Source organism: Procambarus clarkii, chromosome 63 (genome assembly GCF_040958095.1).
Source record: "Procambarus clarkii isolate CNS0578487 chromosome 63, FALCON_Pclarkii_2.0, whole genome shotgun sequence".
Taxonomy (NCBI): Eukaryota; Metazoa; Arthropoda; class Malacostraca; order Decapoda; family Cambaridae; genus Procambarus; species Procambarus clarkii.
The window spans coordinates 22,260,398-22,275,007 of record NC_091212.1 but is presented as its reverse complement, the minus strand read 5'-3'; the positions used below and the strand labels follow the sequence as shown (position 1 = coordinate 22,275,007).

Sequence of the window (14,610 nt, the reverse complement as noted above, 5' to 3'; positions counted from 1 at the left end):
AATACTAAGATCCTAAATTATGCCAGGTTGGGTCGAATCTCTCTCTCTCTCTCTCTCTCTCTCACATACACACACACACTCACACACAAGGAAGAATTCTAGTGTTACATGCACACTTCTGACCATGGTGTGGGTGGTCACACACACACACACACCACGATCTGAAGTGTGCACGTAACACTAGAATTCTTCCTTGTGAATCGTTTCTAACAATTACAACATAATTGCACAAAGATCTGATGATATGCATGTAAGATGTGTCTCCAAAATATCAGCCTTACAATAAAGTGAACCAACTGCGATATATATTAAATTATTTAATTTCCTTAGAAACCAATTTATATAGCACAACGTTTGATTTTGTACAACCTAAACAAAATAAAAGCACGACAAATTAATAACAAAGAACATTAATAAATTAAATCGCTGGTCTGATTTTTATCATTTATGATTAAGGAGAAATTGTGCTTTTTCAATGCGACATAGTGCATCGTCTTATAAGGCAGATTATATATCGACCATCGATAACTTTAAAACATTTAATCCGATCATTTTCAACTAGGAATTTTACATTAAAAACATCTCTCCACGAATAAAAACTCCAAGGCTTAGAAATTTCAAGAAAATGTGAACGTTGCACTCCCCTCTTCGCCTCTCTCTCTCTCTCTTTTCCAAACAGCCCAACCTTGTCTAATGTCCTAAATTATTCAACAATACCTACAAGCACAAACAAGGATCATTGGGCTAAATTGCACGATAATCTCCTCAAGGTCGCGGGAGGCCCTGCAAAACCTTGCCAGCATCACAAACTACCTCCAACCACTCCTTGTGTGTTTCAAGCACAAATTATCCAATACTTCCTACACGCACAAACAAGGATTATTGCCCCTAATTGCACGATGCGCCTCTCAAGGTCGAGGGCCAAAATACATCATGTGGCAACTGGCCGGCCGCTCCAGCACCTGTAATGTAAGATGAAGAAACTGATTCCCTGTCGCCCCCAACTCTGACGCTACCACCAACTTTCTCAACCTATCCCGCTCTTATTTGGCTTTGGTCTTTCCTTGCCCCCCTGGGAACACCTGCCCCGCCCTAGGCCAAGGTTACACTCTTATCCTGAAAGAAAAGATGGAGGAGAACACCGGCTTTACCGAAAACAGTGATGCCAGGCCCTCACTCCTTACTTTACAACAGAACATGTATTATTATATTTATATAATACAATTAAAAGCTTACCTGCTGTGGTTTGCCAGCTGAGGCCTCCGATGAACATTTTGCTGGAAGGAAAACGCAAAACATGTGAGTAGATAAGGGTAAAAAAATTGATTGAGCGCGGTATACTTGATCATATGATATCATTTTGTTTCACGTTTCCGAGTAAGCGCCTTTTAGTCACTCGCAAACTGGCGCTCCTCAAGCAAATACATTATTCTGATAACTTATTTATATTTATATATATCTATCCGCGCTCAGTGATGCTTTGTGCTGTCACAAGGCTTTAAAAAATACTTCATTTCTTTCTGGTGACTATTTCTCATATGGTGAACAACAAACTTTTTCATTTAAAATAAATTGCGTATTTAATCCTTTTTTATTTTTATCTAGCGTTGCGCAGGAATTCCATGATTGTTTCCATGCTTATGGGCAAAGATTGTGAGAGGATATTTCCGCCAGCAAAACCTCTGGGGCGACGTACCCTGGATCGTTGGGCACTTCACTGGGGGATCCCACGGGGTTCTCCACGGTGGCAGCGGCATCCATGATCATAATTGCAAAGTAGTGGGTTTAGCTACGTTATAACTACGCCACTAAGTTAAAACTAACTAAGAGAGGAGCGGTACTTCTCTACGCGACCACACACAATACCGTACTACCAACTGGTGAGCACCGAATCTTCTTACGGACCACCGCCAGAGGGAGTGGGCGGAGCTTCGCCTAGATGCCAGTTGTTGACCTGTGTTTTGTATCCAGCCTAATTTTAGAGGTTTTGGAAGCTTTTATTATACAATCAGTCGCTTATAGAGATGTGTGCCATCTTTATACATAATGTTTTAAGTGTGTTCTATTCCTTGGCAACCGAACAGCTAAGAACAGAATCCGATTTATACCAAACTTGTCCAAATCTTTTCGGGTGGGCGGAGCTAAGGCATGACTGACATGGGATCAGGCCCTGTGATTGGTCAAGTGGCAGGACCATTTTATGACGTCACAAATCACTATCACAGATACCAGTGCACTCTAGGGATGGATTACCGAACTAAACCCGGCTAATGACTCCCCCGAGGATTCTGCGGTCATAATTCATAATTACTTAGGAGTCAAAGTAAGTTTTGATTTTGAAAATATCAAATCCATTATAAATCTCTATTGGTATTAATAGTCGTCTTAAGTTTTCAAAGTCAAATTTAGCAATTGGTTATTAGTTCATAATCCGGAGGATTTTCAGTCGTATGAAGGTGCCTAATATATTCCCCGCAGGCACCGTCCGCGCCATCTCTTGGCCACGGCACTAACTAGGGAACCTTTTTGCTCCTTCTACGGCCACCAACCCTCCACTTCTACAGTTTCTTTTTTATTATTTTCCTTCTTCTTAAGAAAAAAATGTTGTAGCAACAGTGCACACAATCTTTTACAATAATTCTGGATTGTAATAACCCAAATTTATCATAAGCGACCAACGTACATAAATAACTGCGCTACTTCCTAAAAATAAAAAAATAAAACATGAAAAATCAATAAAGTAAACCTGAGAGGCTCAGGCCTGGTGAATGTTATACTTTTGATTAAAATAAACTGCGTGAGCATGGAGTGCGTCGTCCAGGGGAGTATTGGGGACGACCCGGCGGTCTATGCGTACTAACGTTGATGCCCTTGCAGAGTTGAGCATCAGCTCCCTACAATAGACAGCGGGAGAACTACTATTATGTATTCGCCTAATTGTGCTTGCGGGGGAGTTGAGCTTAAGTTCTTTGACCCCGCCTCTCAATTGTCAATCAACTTGTATAAACATTCCCAAGCATGTTGTGTTCATACCTACATATGAAACTGTGTGTGTGTGTGAAAGCTCACCTAGTTGGGCTTGCGGGGAAGGGGGGGGGATGATCTTTGGCTCTTTGGTCCTGCCTTTCAATCAATTTTGTACAGGTGCGCGTATACATGATTACTCGCGCATAAATACTTGCATAGCTCAGTTGAACTTCAGCTCATGGGCCCTGCTTTACAGTCTCCGGTCGCCTATTGCAATGAAATCCGACTATTGTATCATACCTACTCTTTAAATTATTTACCTCAGGGCCACTAACTGGCCCTGAGGTAAATGAGGTGGCCTCGACGAGGACAGGAAACCGGCGGCTTGTCAAAGGTCCCCCCCCCCATTTGCCCTGATGATTTTTTCTAGCCGGATTTTAAAATTTAACAGTTTTGGCATAAAGTTGGAGTGTCACTACAATTCTTGCATCCTAGTAAAAAGGGGTTCTCTCTCCCAGTTCAACACACTTTCAATTCAGTTTGTTTCTCAGGTTAGTATAATAGTCGCCTGTGCTTGACATTTTCGAAAGCTTTCTGGCAATCCAGGATAATGTAGTAAACCTATCTTCCTTTTTCTGAGATGACATCTTGTCAGTTTTAATAGCACTTCAGTTAGACACGACAATCCCCCTCCACTTATGTATGATGGTGGCAATTGTCCACCTGTCTGAAGGTTTTTTTCAAAGCAGCAGCTGCATTCTCCATCATACACGGTGAAACTTTATTTCTATAACTTTTAGCACATACAGAACATTTTTTGCACATCTTCAAACTATAGTAATAATAATAATAATAATAATAATAATAATAATATTTTATTTAGGAAAAGTACATACATAGATGCAGAGTTACAAACATTTTGATTGATTTATAGATAGAGCTAGTACATACAATACCTAAAGCCACTAGTACGCAACGCGTTTCGGGCAAAGTGCTGGCAAACTGTTTCCTCGACTCATGTGATGCAGTTCCATGTTGCTTGGTCTTTTACTCATCGGTGTCCTGGCCGTTACCTAGGACAGGTACTTACTTTTAGCTTGAACACTTCCTGGAAGAATTTGTTTAACACCTTAAAATGTACAATTTTCGGTTGTTCTTAATATGAATGATGTAGCTTCCAAAGCAAATGTTGATAATTTTCCTCTGACCTGTCACACATTCGATCTTTTATCAATTATTTGGAGCTGTTTTGGTTTCCTCTTTCCTGCTATCTGTAATCCTTTTCAAGCTATTCTGCTTTTCTTTCTTGCTCAAGTCACTGTTACACTATGGGCTAGTATTGTGCTTTGCTCACTTGTCATTGTGTGACCGAATAAATCTATCTTCACTTTCTGAACTTTTCTGGACCACTTCACAGATCTGTCACTGCACTCCATTCAAGAAATCCCTTATTTTGGTATACTCCCCTTTACTTTCTTTTTCCATTTATTTCTGTCCTCGTGGTTTGATTTTGATTTTAAATATATTCTCAAAGACCAGTACAAAGTGGTTGCTGGCTCATAGTGAAATTTTGTTGTTTATCATCTGAATGTTTGCATCACTTTAGGAGAAGGTGAGGTCTAATATGATTCATCTGCCCCCGCTTCTTGCTCGCATTTCTTCTTTTATGATGTGTAGGTAAGTTCGTGTCTGTGGGTCCTGTCAGCCTTGCTCTCCATATACCAAGTTCACTGTATTGGTTTCTGACCTTCCAATCTTATCCCCTAAAATTTAAATTTCCGATTACTATCAAATTTTGATCTCATTTGGCGAGTTTATACAACCCCTTGTATGTTTAATACAGCTTAGTTGCTCTCTTCATACTCATGCCGAGACGTTCTGTTGTCTCTTGGTGGGTGGTATACATCCAGGGAAGTCTTTGCAATATCCTAAACCTCCACTTCCATTAACCAGCTGTGCTATAACTCTGTTGCCTTGGTTTTCTTATGTTGATCCGCTAGCCTACGAAACATTGCATCATTATTGATGTATCAATGATGTTTGATGCATCATTAATAATGCAATATTTCCTAGGCTAGCAAATCATAAAAGGCAAAAAAAAAAAAAAAATTATTTTATCCTAGTATTATTTGTTTCTTCTACTGTATAATAGCGTGTTTGCCACTCAGATTTTTTCTTTCCGATAATTTGCTCTATTGGATATTTTCATCACCATTTGAATGCCAGATCTAAAGACTTTCAATCGTTACTCTGTAGATTTAATTCCTCATTGAGCTCCTGGTGAAGGATGGAGTGAAGGAGGGGGAGGAATAGGAAAAATATGAAAGGTAGAAAACAAGAAGGATAATGGGGAGGAAGTTTGAAGAAGAGAATTATAAAGAAAAGGAAGAGTAGTAAAGTGATGAAGGGTAAGAGTATGAGTGAAGACATAATCGGAGAAGAAAATGAGAGATGGAGACTTGGAGGTTGAGAGGAAAACGGTAGAAAATATTATATTGAAGACAAGGTGATGGAGGAAAAGAAAGCAGATGAGTGGGGGTAAGTGGTGGTTTAAGTGGATGGTGAAGGTAACGTGATGATGGCTGTGGAGGGAATCATCCAAGTTGAAGAAGGGCTAAGAGGAAGTAGAACTAGTAATTATGAAGCTAAGGTAGTGAAGTGGGAAAATCTTCCCAATGTCAATTGTCTCTGGGAATATCAGCCTGCCAAGTAAAGTTCTGCGAGTTCTTATGTGCATATGCAAGTCCCCAGAAGGAAGGTACCGTCTGTGTTTATCCTTAGGCTAATGATTCAGTCCAAGTGCCTTCCATGTCCTTTGGCTTTTCAGCTTTTTTGTGCTTAGTTCTTTGCAGTTCTCCACTACAAAGAACCCAGTCTACGCATATATTCCAAAAATACGTTAAATAACTTTGCTTATATTTGTGGTTCATTATAAAGTTTGGAGCCATGGCATACGGAAATGTCACATTTAGAGGTCCCGTTGTTCTTTCCTCCCAGCAAATGAACAAATAAACTATCCTGGACCTCCCCCTGTGTGGCCCTAGCCGCTCCAATCTGACTCATCAATCTTCCTACCATCTCCCTTTCTACATATTGCTCTTTTCTGTTCTGGTACACTTTTTCCCATAGTCCTTTTATGACAATTGATCTTTGTTTCCATCTTAGTACGATTTGTAACATTCTGGAAGACGATTGTAATTAGCACTACATTCACTATAGCCTTTTCAACTGTTTTTGTCCCTTTTAGTATGCACCTTCCAAACATTCTGGTAACTCATTCTCTTATTAGTGTGAAATTGCCTAAATGTGTCTTTAGGTTCGAGTCCTAAACTCTTGAGCTCCACCTTACCAACACCCCGACCTCAGTGTCTTACCTGCGCCTCTAGCGCCCATCCATGTCACTATGTTCTTTCTACCCACTCTTAATTCCTACACTGCTCCAATCGATGTGATATCTTCCAGAGCTCAAATTGCAGTATGAGATTGATTTTTATGGTTTTACATATATTTTCCATGTGCACGTGGATTTGGGATTGTTGAATAGCTTAGTAGTTAAAGGGTAGATCAGAATATATCCACTTTATCATGCCTATAAATTTCTCTGACAATCTTACGTATCGTTATGGCTCTTCGATCCCGTCTCAAGTGTAGTAAGGTTCTGGTCCCTTTGCTTTTCTGTATACTTGAAAGTTCAGGGTGCGTTTTCACCTGTGTTTGAAGGGGTTTGAACTTCAGTTTCTGGGTACACCTCTTAATATTGAATAATGTAGTTGGGTTTTATCATGCTTAATTTTTAATTCGTGTTGAGTTAGTCGACCTTACATGGAGTCTAGCGTGTAGTAATTCCGTGGATTAGTGTCCCCGTTGTCCACTGGCGACTCCTCCTGATTGGCGATCTCGTCGACCAGACTGTTAGTCATGTGGACCATCTCTTAGAATAGCTAGTTGTACTTGCTCACTTCCATAGTGAAGTCGGTCTAATATCCCTCTGACTTATCACTGTGTCTCTCCCTCGTGTTCTATAATCGTGGTCCTATTTAAAATAGATTGCCTAGGTTCTTTTGTCTCTAGGTGACATATATGATGAATGTGAACTACTGCTGACACTCGCTCCTGACCGTCAATCCCTCTTCCTGACATTTTCTCCAGTCTGTTCTGAAACCGTGTCTATATGAGGCTATCAGTCTGTCTCCGCCAGTTTTACAGGGAATGTGTCTGTATATTCACCTAGATGTGTTTGCAGGATCAAGCTAGGCTCCTAGCCCTTTCTTCCAAACATTCTTGGACTGATGCAATGTGTGTATAGAGGGAGCGACCAAGTAGTGCTGATGTGAATTTCCCATAGTCAAATTATTATTTTTTTTGCCAATCAATTGTCGCGTGTCAGAGAAAACCATTTGTCAGCCTGGCAATGATTATTAATCAATTCTCTCACTTCCTCTTTAATTATCCATCTATTAATAAGGTACAGCTAGTATCTTGTTTACAGATACACACACAAATTTTATTATTTTAATATCTACAATAATTAAATATTCCGATTATCTAGCATCAATATTTATAATCGTCTAATGTTATTATCTGCTAGATGTTCCCTAATAAAAAGCAGAACAACTTCGAAGTTCCTACAAATACAAACAAATATTGTCAAATATAGAACTCATGTTGGCAAAAGGCTGGCCACCAAGAGTCATTTCAACGATATAAACATTTTGCAAAAATATAAGTGATGCGAAATGAGATACACACCCCAAAAATAATTTTACAAAATAATTACAATACAGATACTCTATTAGGAATGATAGCGATACAAAGAGGAAGAAGGGTTTGACCAAGAACAAGAGTGGAGAATTATTATATTTGTTAAGTGTGTGTAATTAGCCTCAAATTACGATTATTTTGGGAAGCCCCAATAGCTGTAATCTCTTTTTATACGTCATCATATTTCACGTGATTTACGATTTTTGGTGCAATCAACCACACCGGTCGACCGTCAACCATACCGGTCGACCGTCAACTAAACCGGTCGACCGTCAACCACTCCGGTCGACCGTCAACCAAACCGGTCGACCGTCAACCAAACCGGTCGACCGTCAACCAAACCGGTCGACCGTCAACCAAACCGGTCGACCGTCAACCATACCGGTCGACCGTCAACCATACCGGTCGACCGTCAACTAAATCGGTCGACCGTCAACTAAACCGGTCGACCGTCAACCACTTCGGTCGACCGTCAACCAAACCGGTCGACCGTCAACCAAAGTATACTAGCATTACTGATGAGAGGAATTACAAGAGACAGATACGACGCAATGATGAGAGAACTTTTGCTGCGTTAAACCACCGGGGATTATAGTCTTGTTGTAATGTGTGTGTGTGTGTGTGTGTGTGTGTGTGTGTGTGTGTGTGTGTGTGTGTGTGTGTGTGTGTGTGTGTGTGTGTATTCACCTAGTTGTGCTTGCGGGGTTGAGCTCTGGCTCTTTCGGCCCGCCACTGAACTTATTTTTTGTTTCCACCCCCACACACACACACCAAGGAAGCAGCCCGTAGGAGCTGTCTAACTCCCAGATATTTATTTACTGCTAGATGAACAGATGCATCAGGATGAAAGAAACTCTGCTTTCCGCCATCACCGGGGATCGATCTCCGGACCCTACAATTACGAATTACGAGCGCTGTCCAATCAGCCGTCAGGTCCTACTGTGTATGTGTGTGTACTCACCAACTTGTGTTTGCGGGGGTTGAGCTCTGGCTCTTTGGTCCCACCTCTCAACTGTCAATCAACTGGTGTACAGGTTCCTGAGCCTACTGGGCTCTATCATATCTACATTTAAAACTGTGTATGGAGTCAGCCTCCACCACATTACTTCCTAGTGCATTCCAGTTACTAACTACTCTGACACTGAAAAAGTTCTCTTTAATGTCTGTATGGCTCATTTGAGTACTCAGCTTACACCTGTGTCCCCTTGTGCGCGTAGCACCCGAGTTACATAATCCATCCTTGTCTTCCTGTTAATTTCCCTGAGAATTTTATATGTGGTGATCATGTCTCCCCGAGCTCTTCAGTCTTCCAGCGACGTGAGGTGCAGTTCACGCAGCCTTTCCTCATAACTCATGCCTCTTAGTTCTGGGCATGGTGCCTAGTGTCTTAGTTCATATGCCTAGTGGCATACTTCTGAACTTTTTCCAGCTACATCTTGTGCTTGACAAGGTTCGGGTTCCATGCTGGGGTCGCATACTCCAGGATTGGCCTTAAATATGTGGTATACAAGGTTCTGAAGGATTCCTTACACAGGTTTCTGAAGGCAGTTCTGATGTTAGCCAGCCTCGCATACGCCGCTGATGTTATTCTTTTAACGTGGGCTTCAGGAGACAGGTTTGGCATGATATGTGTTTACTAGTTGTGTTTACTAGTTGTGTTTTTGCGGGGGTTGAGCTTTACTCTTTCGGCCCGCCTCTCAACTGTCAATCAACTGTTTACTAACTACTATTTTTTTTCCCCACACCACACACACACACCCCAGGAAGCAGCCCGTGACAGTTGACTAACTCCCAGGTACCTATTTACTGCTAGGTAACAGGGGCACTTAGGGTGAAAGAAACTTTGCCCATTTGTTTCTGCCTCGTGCGGGAATCGAACCCGCGCCACAGAATTACGAGTCCTGTGCGCTATCCACCAGGCTACGAGGCCCCACCCCCTATGTGTGTGCGCGCGCGCGCGTGCTAATTTGTTTGGAGACTTTACTGGACTTACCCTTTTGCTGCATGTTAAATGTCAATGATGGTTTCATAAATATTCATTACTTTACCAAATATATAGTTGTAATTTATTTAAGTTAACAATAACGATAATAAGAACAATAACTAGACGACTTAAAATAATTATTTTTATTTTTTTATCAACGCCGATAACCCAATAATAGCAGTTAAAGTTATCATAACTGATCGTTAAAGACAGATGTATTTGTTTATAATATAACGGTCTCCTGTTCCCACAACCTGTCACCTTCCCCCCCCCCCGCCCCCTTCAGTTCCCAATACCATCCATATCCTCCTTCCCACCAAACCAAACAACAGCCTTTCCCTTAAAATCCATTTCTTAATTTCCAAATCGTCTCCTTCCTAAACCCGTTTCTACCTCACCAACCTGCCTCCACCCGACCAACCCGTCCCCAACTTTCCAACATGTCTCCAGCTCCTTAACCCTTTCAAAACCTCCCCAACCATTCTATTCATCCCCATCTATCAAATCTATTTAGCATCAATCCAATTCGCCCCCCCCCCCCGTCTCCACTATCTTAACTATTCCCCATCTTCTATATATCCCACCACACAATTCCACCCCACCATATCTTCAAACCATCCCCAACCTCGCCAATGTAACAATGACCCCCCCCCCCCCCTTAACAGCCACTTCCCTACCAGTATTTCCCAAACGAATTAACAGATCTTCGTACGACCCGTTTATTCAACAGGGAAGGTCTCCCGGAAGTGATTTCCATACCATGACCCCAAGGTTGTCTCCTTGGGAGTGACGGAGAGTTCCCGAGTGCATAGTCTCTCCTCCCTGTGCGCACTCGCATCATTATAACTTCCGCTCTCACCTAAAAGTCACATTTTGTAAGCATTCAATCATTCCATTAGCAATTTTTACGTATTTTTGCAGATTAAAGCACCGTAATATTAACGTTTTCTACACCTTGGCCTCGATAGGTCTTGTGAATTGCTTAGGTTCGTACGTTTCTGGTGAGTTAAACGCGCAGAATTTTTTTTTACGGAGTGAAAATCTAGAGAACGGGCAGCTTTAATAGGAGCGTGTACGTGTGGCATTATGCCTGGCACTTCTAAACTCGTTAATACAGCTAATTAAACTTTTGAGAAGTAGTTGTTTAACGCGCGGCTTCTTCTGGATTTCAAAATCTGCATTTGGTAATGTGGAAAATCAAGTTATTAAAAAGAAGAACCTGGATGACTTGTACAATTCTCGCTAGTAATGTGGGAAGCTTCAGCGATTGTTATGATTTGTGTGCATCTTGGAGCACTGTACATCAGCCCGCACAGTCCACACCCACACTCCCAGTCCTTCCCCCTTACACACACACTAACCATCTCCCCCCACCTTCCCAACCCAATTTTATACCTACCAAAAATACTCTTGCTTACCTTGTGTGTGTGTGTGTGTGTGTGTGTGTGTATTATATATATATATATATATATATATATATATATATATATATATATATATATATATATTAGTATATTTTGGTAGCAGTCTTTCCTGTAGACATATTTTATTAAATATGACCGAAAAAGTAAGATTAATAATTCTAACACGAATTTTCTCAATCTTTCGTACATTATGCTTCACTGTTGGAGGTAAATCAAAAATCACTTCTCCAAAATTCATTTTTATTTCTAGTCTGACGCGACACGGGCGCGTTTCGTAAAACTTATTACATTTTCAAAGACTTCACAAATACACAACTGATTAGAACTTGCGTTTCCCTGATTTTATATCTACATTTGAGTGAGGTGGGAAGGGTGATGTGGCATTACATTTGAGTGAGGTGGGAAGGATGATGTGGCATTAGAGGATATTAATAGGGTATTAAAAGTATCAACACAAGACAGAACACGAAACAATGGATATTGAATAGAAGTGTTTGTAGAAAGCCTATTGGTCCATATTTCTTGATGCTTCTATATTGGAGCGGAGTCTTGAGGTGGGTAGAATATAGTTGTGCAATAATTGGCTGTTGATTGCTGGTGTTGACTTCTTGATGTGTAGTGCCTCGCAAACGTCAAGCCGCCTGCTATCGCTGTATCTATCGATGATTTCTGTGTTGTTTACTAGGATTTCTCTGGCGATGGTTTGGTTATGGGAAGAGATTATATGTTCCTTAATGGAGCCCTGTTGTTTATGCATCGTTAAACGCCTAGAAAGAGATGTTGTTGTCTTGCCTATATACTGGGTTTTTTGGAGCTTACAGTCCCCAAGTGGGCATTTGAAGGCATAGACGACGTTAGTCTCTTTTAAAGCGTTCTGTTTCGTGTCTGGAGAGTTTCTCATGAGTAGGCTGGCCGTTTTTCTGGTTTTATAGTAAATCGTCAGTTGTATCCTCTGATTTTTGTCTGTAGGGATAACGTTTCTATTAACAATATCTTTCAGGACCCTTTCCTCTGTTTTATGAGCTGTGGAAAAGAAGTTCCTGTAAAATAGTCTAATAGGGGGTATAGGTGTTGTGTTAGTTGTCTCTTCGGAGGTTGCATGGCTTTTCACTTTCCTTCTTATGATGTCTTCGATGAAACCATTGGAGAAACCGTTATTGACTAGAACCTGCCTTACCCTACAGAGTTCTTCGTCGACTTGCTTCCATTCTGAGCTGTGGCTGAGAGCACGGTCGACGTATGCGTTAACAACACTCCTCTTGTACCTGTCAGGGCAGTCGCTGTTGGCATTTAGGCACATTCCTATGTTTGTTTCCTTTGTGTAGACTGCAGTGTGGAAACCTCCGCCCTTTTCCATGACTGTTACATCTAGAAAAGGCAGCTTCCCATCCTTTTCCGTCTCGTAAGTGAAACGCAGCACGGAACTCTGCTCAAATGCCTCCTTCAGCTCCTGCAGATGTCTGACATCAGGTACCTGTGTAAAAATGTCGTCAACATACCTGCAGTATATGGCCGGTTTCAAGTTCATGTCGACTAAGACTTTTTGCTCGATGGTACCCATGTAGAAGTTTGCAAACAGGACACCTAGGGGAGAACCCATAGCGACCCCATCTACTTGCTTATACATGTGCCCATCCGGGCTCAAGAAGGGTGCCTCTTTAGTACAAGCTTGGAGTAGTTTCCTCAGAATACTTTCTGGCATGTCAAGAGGAGCACAGGCTGGATCACGATACACTCTGTCGGCTATCATTCCGATTGTCTCGTCCACAGGTACGTTGGTAAACAGCGATTCTACGTCCAACGAGGCTCTTATCCCTGTGGCCCGTGCGCCCCGCAGTAAGTCCACAAATTCCTTTGGAGACTTCAGGCTGAAGGCGCAAGGAACATAAGGAGTCAGCAGGCCGTTGAGTCGCTTCGCCAATCTGTACGTGGGTGTGGGTATCTGGCTAATGATTGGCCGAAGTGGGTTTCCAGGCTTGTGCGTCTTGACATTTCCATACGCATATCCAGGTTTATATTCCCCAATGATCTTTGGCAGGTGGAGTCCGGATTTCTTGGCGTTCACAGTTTCGATCAGTTTGTTGACCTTTGCTTTTAATTCGGCTGTAGTGTCCTTCGTTACCCTTTGGAACTTAGTTTGGTCAGAGAGTATGATGTTCATTTTCGCCAGATATTCGTATTCATTTTCGCCAGATATGACATTTTTTTAAGAATGTCATTCTTAAAAAAGACGAATATCTGGCGAAAATGAACATCATACTCTCTGACCAAACTAAGTTCCAAAGGGTAACGAAGGACACTACAGCCGAATTAAAAGCAAAGGTCAACAAACTGATCGAAACTGTGAACGCCAAGAAATCCGGACTCCACCTGCCAAAGATCATTGGGGAATATAAACCTGGATATGCGTATGGAAATGTCAAGACGCACAAGCCTGGAAACCCACTTCGGCCAATCATTAGCCAGATACCCACACCCACGTACAGATTGGCGAAGCGACTCAACGGCCTGCTGACTCCTTATGTTCCTTGCGCCTTCAGCCTGAAGTCTCCAAAGGAATTTGTGGACTTACTGCGGGGCGCACGGGCCACAGGGATAAGAGCCTCGTTGGACGTAGAATCGCTGTTTACCAACGTACCTGTGGACGAGACAATCGGAATGATAGCCGACAGAGTGTATCGTGATCCAGCCTGTGCTCCTCTTGACATGCCAGAAAGTATTCTGAGGAAACTACTCCAAGCTTGTACTAAAGAGGCACCCTTCTTGAGCCCGGATGGGCACATGTATAAGCAAGTAGATGGGGTCGCTATGGGTTCTCCCCTAGGTGTCCTGTTTGCAAACTTCTACATGGGTACCATCGAGCAAAAAGTCTTAGTCGACATGAACTTGAAACCGGCCATATACTGCAGGTATGTTGACGACATTTTTACACAGGTACCTGATGTCAGACATCTGCAGGAGCTGAAGGAGGCATTTGAGCAGAGTTCCGTGCTGCGTTTCACTTACGAGACGGAAAAGGATGGGAAGCTGCCTTTTCTAGATGTAACAGTCATGGAAAAGGGCGGAGGTTTCCACACTGCAGTCTACACAAAGGAAACAAACATAGGAATGTGCCTAAATGCCAACAGCGACTGCCCTGACAGGTACAAGAGGAGTGTTGTTAACGCATACGTCGACCGTGCTCTCAGCCACAGCTCAGAATGGAAGCAAGTCGACGAAGAACTCTGTAGGGTAAGGCAGGTTCTAGTCAATAACGGTTTCTCCAATGGTTTCATCGAAGACATCATAAGAAGGAAAGTGAAAAGCCATGCAACCTCCGAAGAGACAACTAACACAACACCTATACCCCCTATTAGACTATTTTACAGGAACTTCTTTTCCACAGCTCATAAAACAGAGGAAAGGGTCCTGAAAGATATTGTTAATAGAAACGTTATCCCTACAGACAAAAATCAGAGGATACAACTGACGATT

General features: G+C 42.0%; 1 protein-coding gene across 2 annotated transcripts in view; it reads right to left on the bottom strand.

Annotated features, from left to right (window-relative positions):
- LOC123769465 (RNA-binding protein Musashi homolog Rbp6) overlaps positions 1–1,869 on the bottom strand; it is a 1,480,583-nt gene extending 1,478,714 nt beyond the window's left edge. For both annotated transcript variants that reach the window (XM_069308801.1, XM_069308802.1), the window contains exons 1-2: positions 1,697–1,869; positions 1,237–1,277 (exon numbers count right to left, since the gene is read on the bottom strand). In XM_069308801.1, coding sequence (XP_069164902.1) covers positions 1,237–1,277; positions 1,697–1,767 — 112 coding nt within the window. In that variant the 5' untranslated portion in view covers positions 1,768–1,869. The remainder of the gene's footprint in view (positions 1–1,236; positions 1,278–1,696) is intronic.
- Positions 1,870–14,610: the final 12,741 nt, after the last annotated feature.